The sequence below is a fragment of the Lampris incognitus genome, chromosome 7, assembly GCF_029633865.1.
Source record: "Lampris incognitus isolate fLamInc1 chromosome 7, fLamInc1.hap2, whole genome shotgun sequence".
Lineage (NCBI taxonomy): Eukaryota > Metazoa > Chordata > Actinopteri > Lampriformes > Lampridae > Lampris > Lampris incognitus.
The window spans coordinates 13,811,043-13,832,956 of record NC_079217.1 but is presented as its reverse complement, the minus strand read 5'-3'; the positions used below and the strand labels follow the sequence as shown (position 1 = coordinate 13,832,956).

At 45.0% G+C, this 21,914-nt stretch overlaps 1 protein-coding gene across 5 annotated transcripts in view; it reads left to right on the top strand.

Moving 5' to 3' along the window:
- The window catches only part of nbeab (neurobeachin b), a 338,760-nt gene that overhangs the window by 267,543 nt on the left and 49,303 nt on the right, over positions 1-21,914 (top strand). For all 5 annotated transcript variants that reach the window (XM_056283778.1, XM_056283780.1, XM_056283777.1 and 2 more), the window contains 3 exons: positions 17,940-18,057; positions 18,137-18,239; positions 19,143-19,258. In XM_056283778.1, the coding sequence (XP_056139753.1) occupies positions 17,940-18,057; positions 18,137-18,239; positions 19,143-19,258 (337 nt within the window). The remainder of the gene's footprint in view (positions 1-17,939; positions 18,058-18,136; positions 18,240-19,142; positions 19,259-21,914) is intronic.

The window sequence follows — 21,914 nt, the reverse complement described above, 5'->3', positions numbered from 1 at the left end:
TACGGCGGGGTGAGAGCATGTCGGCTGTTGACACCATCTAACGAAGGGGGGATTAGGAGTTTACAGAGGCAGTAATATGATAGGTCAAAAAGGAGGAGGCACTCCACTACAGCACTTGGCTCGGTAATGAATGATTGACTGGAAAAGGAGAGACTGCCACTCGCCGGCTGAGCGCTCATCTTGACGCCTGCCGCACCGCTCTACAGCTCCCCTTGATCACATTTCGCCGCACCCTTCTCATCTGAGGCGCCAGTCTGCAGGGGAAAGCCGCTTTTCCCTCTTATTTTTCTCCCTAATTTACACATTTAAGACATTTTTGTTTGCTTATTTGCAATTCTTTTTATTTTATTTTATTTTTTGTGTCAGTGAGCCTCTCTCTCTATCAGCTCCTCTGCCAGCCCTGCTCGCTCATGCTGCTTCACTTGCTTGAGCGCACACACACACGCACACACACACACACACACACACACACACACACACACACACACACACACACACACACACACACACACACACACACAGCCTCACTCTTGCCTCCCTTTTCTCTCCTGTTTGCCTTGAGGCGATGAACTAATTTCAGGTTCTATAATTGCGGTGTGTTGTACACCTGTCTGCTATTAATTCTCCCCTGTCTCTCATTCTCTCCCCTAATGAGATATTATTGTAATTATTGTCATTACGCCATTTTCTTTAATGCACTTGATTGATGTTGTCGTTTCAGCGCTATTTATTGTCCGTAATTAGTGTAAATATGTCGAGAAGTTCCGCAGTCAGTCATATTCGGCGTCTGGCAGGGGTGTGGGCTCAGCCCCTGTCTTTGGTGACCCCCCACTCCAAGAGTTCCCCATTCTGTGCGGCGTTTGTCGCGGATGTGAAGAGGGAAGCTGAGTAGCCCCGGTCGCCGCTGAAAAGGACCCTGCTTGTAGCCATTTTAAGACTGTTTCAACAGTGAAAGGCTGCACAATGGCCAGCGCCGGGCTTTGTTTCAGCCTGTCACTTGTACCCTGTGAAAATCAAATAGCCCTCTGCCTTAAAGGAAGGGGAAAAAAAGGTGAAAAAGCTTTTTAACCATACTCCAGTTTTGGAAAATCTGGTTGCGTTTTGAAAGGGTTAAAAAAAAAAGGTTTTCGGTCACTTGAATTAGAAAGTTATTGTTGAAGAGGCAAACTACTGGAAGGAATGCTGAGGGAAATCTAAGCTGAATGAACTATGTTGAATCTTTCTTTTTGGTGGTTTTCAATCCAATTAGGAGTTTAATAACGGTCATACATAGGGGCTTCACGCTGCAGGTTGGGTCTTTTTGGTGCTTTGGGGGAGAGGATGGGGCCAGAGGCGGATAGGGCCCGACTGAGGCCTGGCCTCTTTAGTGTGTAGCGAGGGAGGTTTGGACCCTGGTGAGCCATTGTCTCCATGTGGGGAGCACACGTGATCTTTTCTCTTATTTCTAAGGCCAGGGGAGGGGGGTCATATGATGTTGTGGTTTGGTTTGATGGTACCAATTACCTGATCCCTGACACTCCTCTCCTGCCCTTGTTCACCTGCACCCCTGGTAGTCTCTCGTTTTTCCTTAATTTTGTAAAGCATATAGTCCTTCGCGTCTTTTATTGAATGTATTACATTTCAGTTTTTCATATTGTTATTTAAGGGCGGCAAGGTGGCGCAGGGGTTAGCGTGGTCGCCTCACAACAAGAAGGTCCTGAGTTCGAACCCCGGGGTTGTCCAACCTTGGGGGTCATCCCAGGTCGTCCTCTGTGTGGAGTTTGCATGTTCTCCCTGTGTCGGTGTGGGTTTCCTCTGGGTGCTCCGGTTTCCTCCTGCAGTCCAAAGACATGTAGGTCAGGTGAATCGGCTGTACTAAATTGTTCCTAGGTGTGAATGTGTGTGTGTCGGCCCTGTGATGGACTGGCGGCCTGTCCAGGGTGTTTCCCTGCCTGCTGCCCAATGACTGCTGGGATAGGCTCCAGCATCCCTTGACCCTACTTAGGATAAGTGGCTTGGATAATGGATGGATGGATATGTTATTTATTCAAGTCAAGACTTTGCAGGACTTGATTCAGTTAACTTTCCATATACAAGCTGTTACTTTTTTCTTTTTTTTTTTGCCACTAAAAACTACTCGGGGTCAATATATGTTATTTTTATACCAAGAAACTCAACCCCTTTATGAATATTGGGATAACTTTAAAAGCACGAAAAGTCTATATGGGTGTGAGCCTTTGAATAGGGAAAATCTGATCACCAGTCTCTCCCTTTGAGACGCAGGGTGCTGGAAGTCTACATTGCAGGCCTTTTTGGGCTGGTTCACATGCTGGGCAGCTTTGAGCGTCTGACAGCCGTTTAACTCCACACGACCTGGTTCTCAAGTGCCGCCATTTGGGCCCTCTTGAATCCTGTTAGTGGCCGCAATTACAATTCATGCACTCCCAGTGCTCCTTTGAAGAGGCATTGAGAAAGCAAAGAAGAGCGGAGAGCCTGAGAGAGCCCCGGCTTTAGCGGCCCTCGGTCAGTGTGGCAACAGCCTCGGGGGATTCAAAGAACTTGGCTCAAAAGGCCTCCGTCATCACACTTAGCCACGAGAAGCGATCTGCTACAACCCGTCGGCACAGTCATTGTGGCTTCATACCAGAGATATGTAGATCAACAGGAAGTTCAGTCAAGGTGTGCTGCAAAACATGTTTATGCAAAGCATTTGAGCTATATGACACTTATTTTTTCTCATTTACAATCAGTAGGGATGGCTTTTTTCCCCTGAGTTTAGGTGGTAATGCATGTTTTAAATCACACATTTTATCAAATTATTGTGACATCAAGCATGCCAGCAGCAAAACTTTCTTCAGCAAATGGACTGAATGCCGAAGCGCATTCAAATGCTTTTCAAAGGGAGAAAGAAGAAAGGGCGAGTATAATGCCTAATAGGTGCTTTAGTAATTTCTGAGTTTGCATAGCCTAATCCGTTCTGAAAAGCTCAGGAGAAGAAAGGCTGCAAATGGCCCTCAGTATTAATTTGATGTGACTTCTGTACAATAAGGGCTGCAGATCCCAGAAGCCCATTTTCAAGCTTACCTTCTTTCATCATCCCCAGCCCTTGGAACTTTTGCCTAAATGTTTCATGAAACCGAGCTGGTAAGCCTCTTTGGTATTCTGTCTTTCTAACGCCTGCCTTAAAACTATTATTACACCATGTTCAAGGCAGAGGAGCACATACAAATAGTGGAGCTGCTGTTTCATTGTGTGGAGCCCAAATTGATTTGGTTGAATTGGGAGAGCAGTTGTATTTAAACACACATATTCTATGGCTCATTTACCCCCTTTTCTCCAAGTGAAAGAATTCATTTTGGATTTTTTCAAATGCAAATGAAGGTACGTTTTCCCACCTATGTATAATTAGCTGTTCTTTTTGGGTTGCAGGGTATATCTGTTACCCGTGAAAGCAGCTGAAAAATAACGCTTCTTTGAATAATCATACTCAAATAAAAGATGGTTAAAAGCATTTTGGTGGGAGCAAACCACATTTTGTGTGATTGAAATTGCGAACCCTTTATCAGATGAATCCGATATCTTCCATAATATGTTGGGATTCAGGTAAAAACAAAATAATTTTTGCAATTTCTTTGCATTCACCGTGTAAAGACAGCAAAAGTGATAATTCTGTTAACCCCAGAAATTCTGTGGGACTCAAAAATCCCCATTTTAGGGGGTTTTCCTTGCCTGCAAAGAGACAAACGAGGCAAGGGATTTGGTTTATCATTAAAAATCTCATGAAAATGTGATAAAGGAATGTGTGAAGAGGTAAAGTTCCACTATGGATCCTTTGTTACACGTTTTGCTTTGCTAAAAACAGCGACAGCGATATAGATGCATGTTCAGTTTCTAATAATTTCAGGAAAAAGAGACTTATGTGTTTCTTGTATGTTTTCTGTTTACATAAAAAGGAGGAAACTAGCGAGGGCCACAGTGGGTGGGTCAGTGACCCTAGAGAAAACAGCTTGCATTAATATGTTCTAATCCAGTGTAATTAGTCAAATTACAGCACGCCAAGCAGCTTGTCAGGGGCTGTCGGCTTTGGCAGGCACACAAGTCGTCCTGGAGTCCCACTGGACAGCAGAGACACTCCCAAACGCTGAGCGGAGCTGCCCTAGTCCACTCACTGTGCTCCCTTTATCCATTCTCCAATTCTTTTCCATCCTTCTTTCCTGACACAAAAAAAAGGCAGGAGGGCGGGCTCTTTCAGCCCCAATGCCACATTTTCACCTTTTCCATGTTGTCTGCCATAGCCTGGGGCTGTGAACTTGGCTTCCTCCCTGCCTGCCAAGATGGATCAAAATGACATGGGGATTCTTAGCACGAGATACAGAAAGTCAGAGTAATTATATCAGCGCTGCATTCCTTCCTACACGAATTTATGAGCGAGTCAGATGTGTGCTGACTAGCGCTGCTGAGAACCGTAGACATAGGTGAGACGTTTCCTCGTGCCGTGGGATTAGCGTTGATAAAAAAAAATTAAACTATATAATTACACGAGGATAAAGTACAAATTATCTAGTGCACTCCACAGCCAGATTATCATCCCATGCAACGCTAGCACAGCCCCGAGGGCTTGCCTGGATGACAAAAGGCCCTCATTAGCATAAATTTACAAGCACTCCCGTTCAGAGAAGCCGATAAGAACCTGTTCCACCTTTGCTTTGGCCCTGAATGGCTTGTTGTGCTTTTGGCAATGACAGATAAGTCAGGGTAATTCCACTTTATGCCTGCAAAAATGATGCTCCAGATTCCGGCTGCATCCCGAAGGTGTCACCCACGATAATCCTCAAAGAGCGTCCGGTGGAGAGGGGGGCTGTGTGTTTTCCAGATGATATACTGCGAATGACAGAAAGAATTATACGAGCGGAGACAAATCTGTAACATATTATTAAGCAATTCCCAGTGAATAACAGGGATAAAAGGATAATGGATGAGGGTGTCATTATTACCTTGGTGCAGTGGGAAGCGGAAAAGCAAAGGTAGTGAGACAAGATTAATTGAGGACGAGAGAGGCGCTCATTGCTCATCAGCCCCCCCCACCACCACCACCACCACCACCAACCACTTGCTCTTTCTCTCCCTCTCCTCCTCTGTCTCTCTCTGCTCTGCATCCCTGTCTCTTTCCTTCTATGCTTCTCTGTCTTGCGCTGAGCCTCTCCCCCCACCACCACCATCACCACCCAAAAAAAAAAAACAAAAAAAAACATATAAAGTGGGATTTAAAGCGATCAGTTTGGCACTCTCAGTGGCAGCCAGGGGAAGCTGGCACCCAGGCCAGGAAGATTTCAGTCATCTTAAGGCTGACAAGTCCCCCAAGAAGGCCCATTAGTGAAGGCTTGCTGAAAGGACCCCATAGCAAATGACTGCATCCCCCTCTCAAGCCTCTTAGCAGAGGTTATTTATCTGGATGATGTGCTCACTCAGTGTGAGTGTAGTTTTCTATTTGTGTGTGTGTGTGTGTGTGTGTGTGCGTGTGGGCATGAGCGTTTGCGTGTGTATTTCAACTTGTATTTACTCACATTTGCATTTACTTACTACCCTGCCAAAACAGACCAAAGAAAGTTTCGATCTCTTTATATGTATACTATACATTATGAGGGTTACTCGGGACATCTCCGCCTCAGTGAGAGCTTTGGAAATCGACGGAAACGTGAATCATTTAATGCAGTTTGACATTTTCGCTGTCATTTTGGTGACTTCATGACGACCGTCGTGTATTGTTATCAGATACTGTGTGCTAGCTGGGCAAGGAAGAGAAAATGTCATGATCAGCACAGGTATCACGTCATATCTGTGAATGTATACTATCACACTTGTGTGTTGACTTTTTTTTAAAAATAACTTTTTTTGGAACAGCGCGTGTGTATTTCAGCAACATCTAGACAAAAGGATAGTCTAACGTTGAATATTGGCATTGTTGAAACATCAAAGAAGGTTGAATCAGTTCATCTGGATACAATGTGACCTCTTCAGTCTCAACTGACTGCAGGTGTCCCCACCCTTACCAACAAACAACACAGTGGCATAACGACCGAAACCGACAACCAGTTTCATATGCAAATACGGGTGTGACCTTTAACTGCAGTTTCAAAGGCCATGTGTACTACTCACAGAGAATTTGGGAATGTTAACAATCACAGCATTGCAAGATAGCGGTAGACGTATATCACCCGAAACCAACGACCAGTTTCATGTGCATTTTCTTACCTGGATTATTGAGCATGCCTCAACTCATCGTTAAAACAGCTCATGGGGACTCTTTCGTTAATATTTGTGTTGTATTTACAGTCTGTCTAGGGACTGTAACTGTCCATAGTACTTATGCTGAAGCTGTAACTGAGGTCACAGAGGAGACGGCCTTTGTTTCTGCAGTTTCGAAAGGCATTTTATTGCTCACAAGTGTCTCTTCATTTAATCTTGAGAGTCAAATCTCGCATCAAAAGCACTATTCCCATTTTAATGTATATATTCACTGAAAGGGGTTGCTCTAAAATAAACAGATGCAGGGTGGTTAAAGGGCTCTTGTAAAGCCGAGACTACAAGCCATGAGACGAGTCCCTCCCATCATTCCCCTCATGACAGCTTTTGGGACCGCCCGGCGGGGCCTGCTAATGTGCTTGATATGCTGTCTGTGACATAAATGTTATTGACAAACTTGGCTGGACATTTACGGCAGTGATGTGTTTAATGCATATTCATCTCCTTTATCCCACCGGTCTTGCCGGAGCACCCGAGTGGTGTCATCTCGCCACACTCCAGCTCCCACCCAAATATATAGTGACACTGATTATGCAAATCTGTATCTTGTTTTCCCCCCAATACCTGCATTAGGAGCCTGCTACTTTATTGAAGTTGAGATACGGGTCTGTGAGAGAAGAGGCAAGTTGCATCCTGCCTTATAATCTTGGGGAATTTTTCACGTTTTCGTATTCCTGCACTTCATGACAGTTGTCACAGTAGATCAGATGCATGAAACACTTTGATTCTTTGGCAGACTTTATTAGAAACACCATGGCAGGACTTAGGAAAGATTAGGGGGAAAAAAGTGCGGATGTGGACATGGATTTGGCATAAGACTAAATCTTCTCAAAAAGACTCAGAAAATTTAAAATACTGGTGGGCATCTGGGTATTCCGTTACCTACCAACACAGGGATCGCCGGTTCGAATCCCTGTGTTACCTCCAGCTTGGTCAGGCGTCCTACAGACACAATTGGCTGTTTCTGCGGGTGGGAAGCCAGATGTGGGTGTGTGTCCTGGTCACTGCACTAGCGCCTACTCTGGTCGGTCGGGGCGCCTGTTCAGGGGGGAGGGGGAACTGGGGGGAATAGTGTGATCCTCCCATGCACTAAGTCCACCCGGTTAAACTCCTCACTGTCAGGTGAAAAGAAGTGGCTGGTGACTCCACACGTATCGGAGGAGGCATGTGGTAGTCTGCAGCCCTCCCCGGATCGGCAGAGGGGGTGGAGCAACGACCAGGACGGCTCAGAAGAGCAGGGTAATTAGACAGGTACAATTGACAATTGGGGAGAAAAAGGGGTATAAAAAAAACAGAGACCGTTTAAAATATCGAGCATGGATTAGAAGACTATAGTGCGATGTGCTAAGCCTTTAGTTTTTTATTGTTTGCGATTTATTTTGGATTTTTATCATTTTAGATTGATTTTTGCATTACTGGTGCGACACCTCTGCTCTCTGGATTCAACCTTTGTGTTCTCCATCAAAGCATTTTGTGTAAACCACTTAAAGAGAATATGCATATCTTTCCTCTGTGACCCCGGGCACCATGCTGTGCATGGCTGACGTTGCTCCCTTCTTACCGTGCCACTAGACTTTATGGCTTCCTACATCCTCTCCGACTGCTCCCACTCCCCGTACATTCAGCTCACATTGCCCGAGGTCAGCCTTTGGATGCAGCACTTGCAGTGTGTGCTGATCCTCCAAATTGCCATGCGTGAAATCCATCCCCACTCTCTCCTGGGGGAGCAGTCATATCATTCAAAATGAAACGGCCTTTGCGTAGCCTCCCCTCATTCTACCTACTCACTGTTCTCTGTGACCGCCGGGCCCCATGCATGTGTGAGGCGTTATAGTGGGAGCCTATTAAATAAATCTGAGAAGAATGCAGTGGAGGTGCTTTGATACTAGGTTGTCAGTGCGCGCCGCATTCCCATATAAATATATCAGTCATGCCGGCTCGGGCTCCCCCCGAATCACATTATTTTCCTATTTCGGTATGAAAGCAATAGGAGAGGATAGCGTTGTCTCATGTGGAGGGGAAATTGCATCAGCTTTTAGAAGAACTGCTTCGTTAGATTTATTAATAATGCCTGTCACAGCGCCAGGGCAAATATGGGGTTAAAGCAATTCTGGAGTCGGATATGATTAGAATCTATTTCAGCGCGAGAGACGACTTTCTCTCCGCTTTTAAGTTTGATGTGCGCCATTTGCGCATCTGCAAGTTATTACATACGAGTTTCAGCCTAAACACTGGTGTCACCTGTGTTGCTCCTCATCTCGTCTGTCACAATATTTTGATCTGCGATGTTCCACAGGCAGAGAACACAGCCTGCCCTCTGTCAAATAAGGGAAGAAATGGCAGGGGCAATAAAAGAGAGAGGGGACAGCGACGTTAAATTGCATTATGGTTATAATGCGAGAAGAGGTATACCTCGCTGCAGCTGGCGGAGCCGCGCATGCGCCTGCGGGTCTTAATGAGCTCGTGTGGAGGAACCTGTATGGAAACAAAAGGCTGCACTTGTCCACCATACCACCCACCACCCACCGCCACCACCACCACCGCTCCCCTCGCTGCTCCCCCAGCCCGGAGCGTGACAGACCAAGAGCAGAGCGCCGGTCCCTTCCTGGTGGCGTGATTAGATTGGGGCCGAAGTCTCCAGCTGGCAGGCCTGTCTGTGACTGGAGGCGGCCGTCCCCAGCGCTTGTCACTGGCTGACACCTCTGACAGGCAGGGGACAGCTTCAGCAGACAGGTTCATTAAATGGCATTTTTTACAGCTGGGCCTCGAAAAATGAGGGCTGGGCTTTGTCAGAGCTCCAAATCTGCAGGGGCCCCCGCTTGTTGGTTTAAACCAAAGCTTTGTTGTTATGACAAATTTTTTGATCTTGGCTGTTTGAAATCAGCTCTTTTTCTTCTCCTCGGCCTCTCTCGTTGCTTGACAGCCAGCCCTTTGGCCTGCACTTTGTCATGGCAGCGCAAACGTGAACTTTGGATGGGTAACAAGAAACAACCAAGGGTAAACTGTTACACTGACGGCCATAGCAAAGCCATGTTCTAGCAGTTTCAATCATGATTTATTTAGCTTAACTAAAATACAAGGCCTGAAAATTTAGCAAAATCTAAATCTTTGCAAACTGATTTTTTATATCACCAACTGGTTTATTATAGTGTTTCTAAAAAAACAAAAACAAAAATTATTTCAACAGTGTAATTTATGGTCATTTAAGTAAATGGAGCTGAACGTTGACGGGATGTATGTCTTTATGTTCAACATGGCACGCCAACACCTGGCAGAGACATCACATTTACTCAGCACACAGTATTCACATATCTTTCCCCTCTTCCTAAGCACCCTTCTTGAGCCAGAGAGTACCACGATAAAATAAGCTGTTATACCTTTCCCATGGTGTCAATCCATATGGCTTGCCTTTCAGCATGGCACTCAGAAGACTGCTTCACAAACTGGCAGCAGCAGAAAGGAAAGGGGGGGGTGTGAAAACAACCTACATCTTCAAGTGTGCTGCCGCCGCCGCCGCCGCCACCGCTGTCGGCCTCTGAGCTGCTTGCTCTCAGCCCCGCCACCAGCCAGGGATCCCGCAATCTCTCTTCACCTCCCTTCCTCACCATCTCCCCTCCAGTCAGCAAACTACCTCCTCTGGGCCGCACTGTCTCTATGACAACTGTTTGAGTAGGGGGTTGCTGAGGTGTCAAGCAGGGGCATTACAGGGAGGAGAGGAGTACCAAAGATGCTGTGCTGCACATCCAGCATCTCCACCTAATCCAATTTTAATTGAGCTCCAGAGACTTTGATGTGGCATGGGGGTCGGGCAGGAGCTATTCCAGGGAGAAATTAAGGGAGCCGCTCGAGCCGCACTCTCCCAGCCTGTCACTATTTTAAATGAGCATTAGCATCGGACCTAACCCAGCCGAACATCTCACTCTACATCCCCCTTCCTTCAACACACACACACACACACACACACACACACACACACACACACACACACACACACACACACTTCGGCCCAATCATCCCGCTACAGACACTCACTCACACACACACACACACACACTTCGGCCCAATCATCCCTCTACAGACACACACGCACACGCACACACACGCGCACACACACACAGCTATACTGTAGGTCCTATCCTCCTTAGTGTCTTTGTGTTTTTTCACACCTTTGTTTTATATCTTCACTCACTCACACACACACACACACACACACACACACACACACACACACACACACAGCTATACTGTAAAGCCTAACCTCTTTAATGCCTTTCTTTTAAAAAATAATAATTTTATTTATAGAGCACTTTTCAAGCAGTAAGAGCTAAGTGCCTTCCAGAGTGAGGAAATTCAAAACATAGGCAACATTTGAGAACTGCAAGAGGTAAATAATAGAACATATGGAAACGTATGCATACATACACATGCAGTTTAACACATAGGCAACAATTAAGGCCCTGTGCAAGAGGTAAATACTGAAACAGATGCATATCAATACATACACATAAACACACACACAAGATAAAAACTCAATAAAAGAGATAAAACCAGCATCTCATGAACCAAGGAATTATAGTCTATCAGTAGTTGGGAAAAGCCATTCTGCAATAGTGAGTTTTAAGACGAGAGTTAAACGCGGCGACGGAGTCAGCTGACCTGATAATGCTGTTCCAGAGCCGTGGAGCCAGTACTGCCAAGGCTCGATCACCCTTTAGTTTTTAACCTGGACTCTGGAATAGTTAGAAGACCCAGACTGGCAGACCTGTGGGGCCTGATCGGATAGTAAGGTGTAAGGAGCTCAGTTATCTATTCTGGGGCCAGGTCGTCCTGAGCTTCGTATGTAATTAATAGCATTTTACATCTTAAGGCTCATTTATGCTCCCTTTACGTACGCAAGTAGATACTTCCGTTTCAAATGTTCTAAACTTCCCTGCCCACATACTTCCCATCCGTTTTACGTTGGCATGGTTGTTAAGCAATACATCCACTAGAGGGCAGTTCAGAGCAGCATCGCCACTTCGTTTGCTCATGGACTTGTGGGCACGAACAAATCGGTCCCGCACAGACCTCCACGTCTCCTTCGCTGCCGTCCAGTCTCCTCCCAGCTGTTCTTTAGCAGTTGTTTGTCTCTGTGCCCTGGCGAGGTAACATCATAAATATGTTTTTAACTACGTACTAACTCGCATGAAATACCACAGGAACTCGTGGGGGCAGTGTCGCGCAGTGTAGGTAATAGCTCACGCGCGACCAGCCAGCAACACACAACAAAGAAGACGAAGAAATAGCGGAACCTTTTAAGGAAAGGCCGTGCGAAAGTATTGGAAATGACGTTCGTCGTTAATTTCTCTCATAAGTAAAATCAGGGAGAATAATTCGCCGTCCACATGCCGCGATGTATTTAATGGCCGCATAGACCATCGCCGTCTACTACGCTGCCTCGTCTCTTTTTTTGCCTCTTTCTTAACGGATACATGATCACGAGCTCCTCTACCGTCGCCATGGTTGCTCTGTTCTTCTTCGTGTGAATTTCCGGCAGCCTAGACACCTTACCTCTGAACTCGGAAGTGAACTCTGAGCTGCCCTCTAGTGGATGTATTGCTTAATAACCATGCCAACGTAAAACATGGATTGAACGTTTGAAACGGGCGTATCTATACTGCTCAAAAAAATAAAGGGAACACCTAAAAACACAATATAGACCTCGATGAATGAAATATTTCAGCTGAAAATCTTTAGACAGAGGAATGTGTTTAGAGCAAAATAACCTAAGAATGATCAATGGAAATCAAAATCATTAGCCCATTAAGGTCTGGATTCAGAATCATACTCAAAATCAAAGTGGAAAATGAGAACATAGGCTGATCCAACTTCTGTGGAAATTCTTCAAGACGATTCAAAATGAGGCTCAGTAGTGTGTGTGGCCTCCACGTGCCTGTATGCACTCCCTACAACGTCTGGGCATGCTCCTGTTGAGACGACGGATGGTCTCCTGAGGGATCTCCTCCCAGACCTGGATCAGGGCATCGGTCAACTCCTGGACAGTCTGTGGTGCGACATCGCGTTGGCGGATGGTACGAGACATGATGTCCCAGAGGTGCTCGATTGGATTCAGGTCTGGGGAACGTGCAGGCCAGTCCATAGCATCAATGCCCTCGACATACAGGAACTGCTGACACACTCTGGCCACATGAGGACGAGCATTGTCATGCATGAGCAGGAACCCAGGGCCCACTGCACCAGCATATGGTCTGACAATGGGTCTGAGGATCTCATCCCGGTACCTAATGGCAGTCATGGTACCTCTGGCTAGCACGTAGAGGTCTGTGCAGCCCTCCAAGGATATGCCTCCCCAGACCATCACTGACCCACCGCCAAACCGGTCATGCTGGAGGATGTTGCAGGCAGCAGAACGTTCTCCACAGCGTCTCCAGACTCTCTCACGTCTGTCACGTGTTCAGTGTGAACCTGCTCTCATCTGTGAAGAGCACAGGGCGCCAATGGCGAATCTGCCAACCAAGATGTTCTCTGGCAAAGGTCAATCGGGCTACACGGTGTTGGGCTGTGAGCACAGGCCCCAATTGTGGACGTCGGGCCCTCATACCATCCTCATGCATTCTGTTTCTCACTGTTTGAGCAGGAACCTGCACATTAGTGGCCTGTTGAAGGTCGTTTTGTAGGGCTCCGGCAGTGCTCCTCCTGTTCCTCCTTGCACAAAGGACCAGATAGCGGTCCTGCTGCGGGGTTGTTGTCCTCCTGCGGCCCCCTCCACGTCTCCTGGTGTACTGGCCTGTCTCCTGGTACCTCCTCCATGCTCTGGACACTGTGCTGGGAGACAGATCAAATCTTCTTGCCACAGCACGCATTGATGTGCCATCCTGGATGAGCTGCACTACCTGAGCAACTTCTGTAGGTTGCAGATACCGCCTCATGCCACCTCTAGTGGTGAGGGCACTAGCAAAATGAAAAACTAACCAAAATCGGCCAGAAAAGATGAGGACAGGAAAATGGTCTGTGGCCACCACCTGCAAATCCATTCCTTTTATAGGGGTTGTCTTGCAAATTGTCTAATTTCCACCAGGTGGAACTTAGACAATTCACCAACAGGTGAAATTGATTCACAAATCAGTGTTGCTTCCTAACTGGACAGGTTGATATCTCAAAAGTGTGATTTTCTTGGAGCTACATTGCATTGCTTATGTGTTCCCTTTATTTTTTTGAGCAGTGTATTTACGTACGTAAGGGAGCATAAATGAGCCTTTAGACTCACAAGTCAGTCTCTAGTCTCACGATACCAGATAATTTGAGATCTCCGCGTACCAACGTCTGGGGGGGACTTCTAAATGCAAGATAGTTGCTACAACGGCGGCGAGAACAGCCGCTAACATACCCACGTTTACTGCTTTGGAAATCTAGGATATGCTTTATGAAATGATGCCCCCCCCCCTCATCCTCGCCCGTAGTGAAACAAACTGGAGATATAGCGAATCACTTTGTTACACGGATAGCTTTTTTTAAACATTTAAAATGGATGTCCCGAGCCGTGTTAGATTATTTGATTGTGTTTGTTTTCAACCGATGAATGTTTCGCCGCAAACGCGACAAAATCAACAATCTTTGAAGGCGTTTTGTTCTGTGACTCCAGCTGAGCATCATATAATGCACATGTTGCTGGTACGACAGCGTTTACAAGCACACGACTTCCGCACGTCACCGCCCCAATGTGAGGGGCCACCCTGAAGACTTCCGACTGGTTCTGCAGTGCATTTTTTAATGAGTAGACGTAGGTTTGTTTGCGGCCGTTCTCGCCGCCGCTGTTGCATTTTCTTACCATTGTAACGATCACGAATGACTAGACTCGCTAGCCCTTGGCTAACGGGTCGGACCCTTAAGTTGACTGGTTAGCGCAGTTCGCGTCCCGGCTGCGGCGGATTCCCGGCTGCCCCCTGAATTCGCTACATTGGTGCCAGAAGTGGGACGGTGAGACCATGAGGCCACCGAAAGCGCGTGCGCCCAGAGACGTGAGGGAGCTGGCTTCCAGAAGGAGGGTAGTGTACCGATCACGAATGACTAGACTCGTTAGCCCTTGGCCAACGGGTCGGACCCTTTAGTCCAGTGTTTCTCAACCGGGGGTCCGCGGACCCCTAGTGGTCCGTGGTGTAATTGCAAGGGGTCCGTGAAAATAAAATATCTTTAAAAAAAAGATCCTATGACATTTATAGAAATAGGATTATTTTACTCAAATGTGACTGAGACCTTTATCTACCTAAACTATAAAGGGTAACAGGACTTTTTTCTCTAATTACATCTGTTTCACAAGTGTAATTTTTTGTATTTTAATAAGAGATCTCGCTCCCGTTCGCATTGTTAAAAGTTACTGCATACAAATTCTGTTGTTACATATATCTGAAAGTTACTGAATACATATTCTGTTTTGTTACATATATCTGAAAGTTACTGCATAAGAATTCTGTTTTGTTAACTATATCTAAGTTACAACTGAAAGCTCTTATTTTTGCCCCAAAGAGTGAATAAATGCTATAATGCAATTTAAAATGCAGTTTCTACTGTTTCTATCAAATTGCAACCCCCCTCCCCCAAGATCAGGTGGAGGGGTCCTCAGGGTAGATCAAAAATATGCAGGGGGTCCAGGACCCCAAAAAGGTTGAGAACCACTGCTTTAGTCGACTGGTTAACGTAAAAACAACAACAACAACAAAACGTAGTCGCCCGTGGTGCGGGAGACCCGGGTTCGCTTCCCGGCTGCGAATTCGCAACATTATGCTGCATAATCTTGCATTTACAAGTCAAGTCGCCAGAAATTAGTAGGCGGAGATCTCCGATTGTCTGGTATCACGAAGCTATTTATAGGTTTATTCACACATGCACACACACAAAGTGGTTTGTGTCAAGCAGAATGTAGGTTGAAAATGTGGGATTGTAACCCGGGGAGATGAAAAGGCTGCCCCCTGGTTTAGGGTGTTTGGACAAATATTTAGGTTGGAGGAAGGGGAGCAAAAAAGTGTGTGAAGGGATGATTCTCACATGTCAGAGCGCCTCTTGATCTCTTTGTGAGGACCAGCGGACCCAGAGGTGCTTCATACTCTAACGACGCCTCCTCTGCTCGCACCTCTCTCCTTGGCGTGATCGTTTTTATTGATTATTTGAGTGTCCTTGACCCAGGAGGGTTTTCTTTTTCTCATCTTGCCGTTGCTCTGGCAAGTCTTACAGTCCATATTAAAAGGTGAAAAATGGGGCATATGTGAAGAGGGCTTGACTTTAGTGCAATATTTGGGACCTATCAAACCTAGGTTTACTTGACGATAGAAGAAGTGTTCGTCCCTCGCAGCGGCTAGGACCACCTAGTCATCCTATAGGGGCCGAATTCTATGGGTGCGAAGATGGCTGATTAGTCCAATCTGATACAGTGGTATTAAATTGTAAACCACCATGGAATGTGATGTTTATCCATTTTTAACTAAAAAAAATGTGATCGTGACATAAATATGGAAATAGTTCAGCAGTAGCCTTATTGTCAGATAGCTGATGAGTAGCCGGTCACCTATTTGAATCCAGGCTGAGGAACTCTTGGAGGAGTACAGCACATTTGTACGCTAAGACTTGTCATATTCAAGTGTAGACTTGGTTTCAGGTCTGGTCTTGAGTCTGCATTTTGAAGGTCTCAGTCTCATCTCAGACTTCACAGCGTAGTGATTCAGGCTGGATTAGGTCTCAGAAAGTACAGACTTGTGATAATTTTTCTAGACCTGCTGATTATGTGACTATACTTTAGTTTTGTTTTTTGTTTGTTTGTTTTTGTTTTGATGAATATCAAACCTCCCCTGAGGAGATGAGATCAATAAAGTGCAATCTTATCTAATCTGTTTCTTTTATTATTATTATTATTATTAGTAGTAGTAGTAGTAGTAGTAATGTATGTCTCTGAAACATTGGAAAATTGGAATCTAAAACATCCCAGCAGAGGAAGAATATAAGCCTGAAAAAATATTACTGTGTAGTGAAATTTTGACTTTCATTACAATGGTAGCCTGCTCCACTTACAGTCACTGTGTTTAATTGGACTTGCACTGTTCTGGTGTTGGCCTTGACAGACGTTTTGGCCCCATTAGTGTTGAGCTGGACTCGCCACCTTAAGGTTTTGGACTTGACTCAGTCTTAATAAGCTTTGTTCTCGGACTTGACTCAGACTTGCCCCCCTAATGACTTTGTCTGGACTTTTGTTTTGCCTTCGGAGGTCTTGACTACAAGGCTACGTGCACTTCATCTCATCAGCCACTGCTGGTGAGCTACCTAGCAGTCGAGTGAAGGCTCTGTGAAGCTCCCTATCTGCCAAAGTAAAGGGTTTCAGTAGTGTTGGACAGATCCCAGAAACAAGTGTTTATAGATGAATGAGTGTTCAGTCAGGGTGTTGCATAAGAAGAGATGTTATTCTCAGACCTTCCTTAGAGGATTAAAGAAAGTGTGTAGCTTCCTGTTTCTTTACTCTTTCTTTTTTTTTCAACTCTAATAGTTTTACATTGGATAAGCGACACGTCAATCATCAAAGTGAACTGCCCTCTGCTAAGTTTTCTCAGTGATTTACTCCTGATTAAATCTTACAAATTGTACTTTTTTTTCTCTCTTTTTTTAATTCCATGAGAATGTGTTAATTTTTTTAATACTCTATTCGCGTGCAAAGCAGTTTATAATCGTACCTCCACTATCATGACTCCTGGTCACAGTCTTTGGATTAATTTGTGTAAGCTTGAATTCTCACATAGAGTCAAGTCAAGTCTATTTTATTTGTATAGCGCAATATCACAAATTACAAATTTGCCTCAGGGGGCTTTACAGCAACACAACATCCTGTCCTTAGACCCTCTCATCGGATAAGGAACAACTCCCTAAAAAAATAAAAAACCCTTTAACAGGGAGAAAAAATAGGGAGAAACCTCAGGGAGAGCAACACAGGAGGGATCTCTCTCCCAAGACAGACAACGGGCAATGGATGTTGTGTGTACACAATTCACAGAATTCAACATTAAAAGAGGATAACACAATTATAATGGAATTATAACATTTATGAAGAATATGACGCGCAGGATGCCAAGCACTTTGTCGATAAGGAAGAAATGATAGTCCTGGCTTGTTGTTTATAAAGAGGCAAGGTCACCTGTCAATCATCACGGTGTGCCAGATTCTATTAAAATGGTAATGTTGCCATAACAACCCCTGACAACTGCAAATGCAAATAAGTAAAAAATAAGAAAAAAGTTCACTTCCAATGTTTTTTGAAAACTTACAAACCATCCACTAAGATGAAAACATGAACAACAATGATAATAACAATGACAATAATAATGATGATGATGATGATAAAATAACTAATTTATGGTTCAGTATTTAATGCTACTTAAAATAAACGAGGCAAAATTGAATTTTAATGAGATTTAACTGATAGACTCCTCTTTTTAGCAAGTGTAAATACAGGTGGATTTTGAACTTGTGTAATTGGGGGGGAAAAATCTGCGTCATGTCATATGTTACTCCGTATTCAATGAAATGGCTTATAATTCAGTAACTGAAACCAGATGTCATGTGTTTAATTTCATCAGTAATTTTCTCTGATGAGGTTAACTTTTAATTCTCTTCTCTACAAGGTGTTGGCCTGTACGGAGGGTCTGCATGGGAAATGGATGTTCAGTGAGATCCGAGCAGTCTTTTCTAGGCGCTTCCTCCTTCAAAACACAGCGATGGAGGTCTTCATGGCCAACAGAAGTAAGTGCCAGTTAGATCATCAAAAGTTATGTCTCATATTTTTCTTTAGGTCAATTAGTGTCTCACCCTCCGTCCACAGCATCGGTCATGTTCAACTTCCCTGATCAGGCCACAGTGAAGAAGGTGGTCTATAGTCTTCCACGGGTGGGAGTAGGTACCAGCTATGGCCTCCCACAAGCCAGGTGAGTCACTGATGCCAAAAAGAAAATGTCCTGTTTCTCTAATACATGGACTGATGTGTTTGTTTTTTTCCCTATTTGCTAGTTAAGGGGTGTACTAAATCTCGTAAAAATATGCAGTGTTTAATGCACTCCCTGCCTACATCCCCACCTCTATCAGTGTATCTAATAGAAGAGCTTGTATAGCCTGGTCCACAGTGGAAGTATTTGAAGACCCTTTGCTCCAGTTATTGAAGTGAGTGTGCATTGACCCTGACTGATCTGACCTAATTCTCTGACAGAAGACTTTACCACAGTGAGGTAACTTACCACAGAGAAAACCACCAATTCCCTTCGGACTTTAAGACTGCTAACAGACCCTTTTATACACTATTACAAAGCAAACATATTTCCATAGGTCTTGAGCTGGGTATAAGTAAGGTTACATACATGAATGAATGAATATAAAATGTCTTTGTCTCAGTGCTGAAAGACACAGCTCAGTCTGAACCTAATGGATTCTATATTGCGTCACATTTGCCTCGTGCGCACCATTTGTGCTGTATGTCATGATGTTTCATGCAACATGCAAAAGTGTGAGTTCATTTATTCACAGCATATGTTAAAAGTCTGCTTCAAATCCAAAGAGAGACACAAGCACTAGTTGTCACCTTCCAAATCTCAATAATGTCATTATCAGAATAAAGTATTCTGATTCTGATTCTGATCCATTCGCAAAAGACAATTAATTCCAATACAGGTAGTTCTGTAAATTAAGATTGCCTGCACATTGGTATTTGCTCTTTGATTTGATTTTGAGAAGATCGCTGTATGTATCTCCCTGAGATGTATGTTTAAAGACATTACTAACAGAACCCAACATCCCTTACTCTGTAATAAGTTTAATGGGTTTAATGCTTTTTCCAGACGCATCTCTCTAGCCACTCCTCGGCAACTTTTCAAATCGTCCAACATGACCCAGCGCTGGCAGAGGAGAGAGATATCCAACTTTGAGTACCTCATGTTTCTTAATACCATTGCTGGTGAGTTTCTCCCTTTATTCTCCCATTCAGCTTCTACACTACTCCTGTGTTCTGCACCTCTTATGTGGAAGCAGTTGGAAATATAGAAATAGGACACTGAATAGGAATATATCCCCATCCTCATACCCATCAGTTGAGCAGATAGATGTTGAACCTTTTGTGTTGTCGTCCAGGTAAAATATGCAACCAGGGATTTGAATGTGTAACGTGTGTATCTTTTCACCAAGAGAGTCTTATGATTTAAAGTTTAGCCATCATGATCAATAAACTTTTGAAGGCAATAAGCACCCACAGGTATGTCGCATTTGCTTAAGGAATCATGCAGTCCGTAAGTGGTGTTCGACTCGGTACACTTCACTGCTCATGCGGGTCTGCTGTTTGAAGCAGGGAGCAGGCAGAGTAGATTTTGCTGGATAATTAATGCCTGGTTATGTGAGAGTCTACGCGCACACTTCTGTGGAGTTGAGAGGTTTTATTGTCGACTCTGTGATCTGAACTCCAACTAACAGGGAAAGGCAAAAGCGACTGGTGCATTACTTTGCAGTGAGAGGTGTCATCCTCTCCCTCTCTCTCTCTCTCGCTCTCTCTCTAGCTGCGTATTCATGCATATTTATATTTAGCTTGTGTTCAAGTTCGATGTATTATTGTCAGCTAATTAGATGTAAGGCAGGCAGGAAAACATGCCCCAAACTTCATTAAAAATCCCCGGTAATGACCTAGGCTGACAGGGATGTCAGGACAGTGTGGGGAGGCAGACAGGCGGGGGGGGGTGAAGTGCTGGGGAGAAGTGTGAACGGGAAGTGCTCCTTTAATTAAACACTATTCCACTGTCATTAACATCCTGCCACCCGGCCCAGGCCTCGGCACTAGTGGGTTTAGCTGCACCAACAACCCCCCACGTCATCTTCCACGCTCAACCTGCTGTCTCCTTTTGGCTGTGTGGTATTAACCTGTTCAGCTATGCTCTGTAGCTTCCACCAGACCCAGGCTGCTCTGTTAAAACCCTGTCATTTACTAGTGTGTCAGAGATTGTCACCATAGCTATACTTAGATATGTTTCCAACACCAACATGCTTCCTTGCAGCAGGAAATAAAAGATGTTCATATACTGTGTCTTATTCTCACTGTAACATATTCTGCAACATTACAGGAGAGATGGTTTTTGAATACTTGGAAGTTTTATGCTTTGACAGTTTTCCATTCTCACAAAGGTTCGTTGGGTCGTGCTTGACCAGAAGATGAATGTGATATTTGGTGCTGTGCTGCTTAAGGGGTCATTCAAATGTTGCGTCTTTTGCGTGCACAAATTCATCATTTTCAATGGAGATACACAACAAGCGCACTCATAATAATAACAGTAATAATAGTCATTACATTTGTGCTTTTCTAGACACCAAAAGTGCTTCACATTGAAGGGGGTAACTCGCCTCAACCACCACCAATATGTAGCACCCTCCTGGAGGATGCACGGCAGCCATTTTGCTCCAGAACGCTCACCACACATCAGCTTGAGGTGGAAAGGGAGGAATCATTGAGCCAGTTACATGGGGGGAAGATTAGGTGGCCAGATGGAGGGAGCCAGTTTGGGAATTTTGCCAGGACACTGGGGAACCCCCTACTTGTTGCGATAAGTACCATGGGATCTTTAATGACCACAGTGAGTCAGGACCTCGGTTTAACATCTCATCCAAAGGACAGCATCTCCTACAGCACAGTGTCCCATCACTACACTGGGATTTTAAATTCGTTGTTTTTATTAGGACCAGAGGGAAGACTGCCCCCTACTGCAACACCACTTGCAGCAGCAACTCGGTTTTGCTGGGAGGTCTCCCATCCGAGTACTAGCCACACCCATACCTGCTTAGCTTCCGTTATTTGGCAGAGCCAGGGTACATGTTGGTATGGCTGCCGGCCATACTCAAAAGCAACACTGTCGTGGCGGGCATTCGTTGCGATGCGCTTGTTTTTTTCGGGCCCGTCCGCAGAACACCTCAGCGCAGCAAGCGCACCGCAGGTCATGTGACAAGAATGAACCAATCAGCTCCACGGGGCAAGGGTAACTCGCGCAGCAAAGCTACTGTGAGGGGTTTATAGTACTGGAAATCCATTTATATTTGTTTTGACTTTTTTCTTAGTTAAGTTAGTTTACTATGTGAGGTTTACTGCTAAGTAACCGCAACTTTTCCACATGAAATGTCCAAATCAACAGACCGCCGCAGACTGCCTGTGATTTGTACCAGTAGCCTGGGTGCGTAAGATGGCGTCGTTCGACTTCCGACGTACTTGCACAAGAACTTCTGGTGTGGTTTGTTGAGAGAAGAGATGGCTTTGTTTTACACTCGCTGTTAGCAGGACCTCCCTAAAATCACGGTCAACGATGTACATCGCATCGTGAGTGCTTCCTCGGTAGCTCAGATGAGCCATAATACATGACATGGTAGTTTCACATTGTATCTTCTGTACAGTTGTTCAAGTATAGCCCAATACTTATCGCAATCTACTACGTGTGGGTGTGGGTGTGTGTGAGGGGCGGGGGGGGGCTGAACAGGTGAGTTAATTTAGCAGGGGCGATTAAATGAAATGATAGGAATCAGACATACCTGGTGTAAAACCGAATGTCCTCATCGGAACCTGCAAATCGCCTCAGGCTGAATTT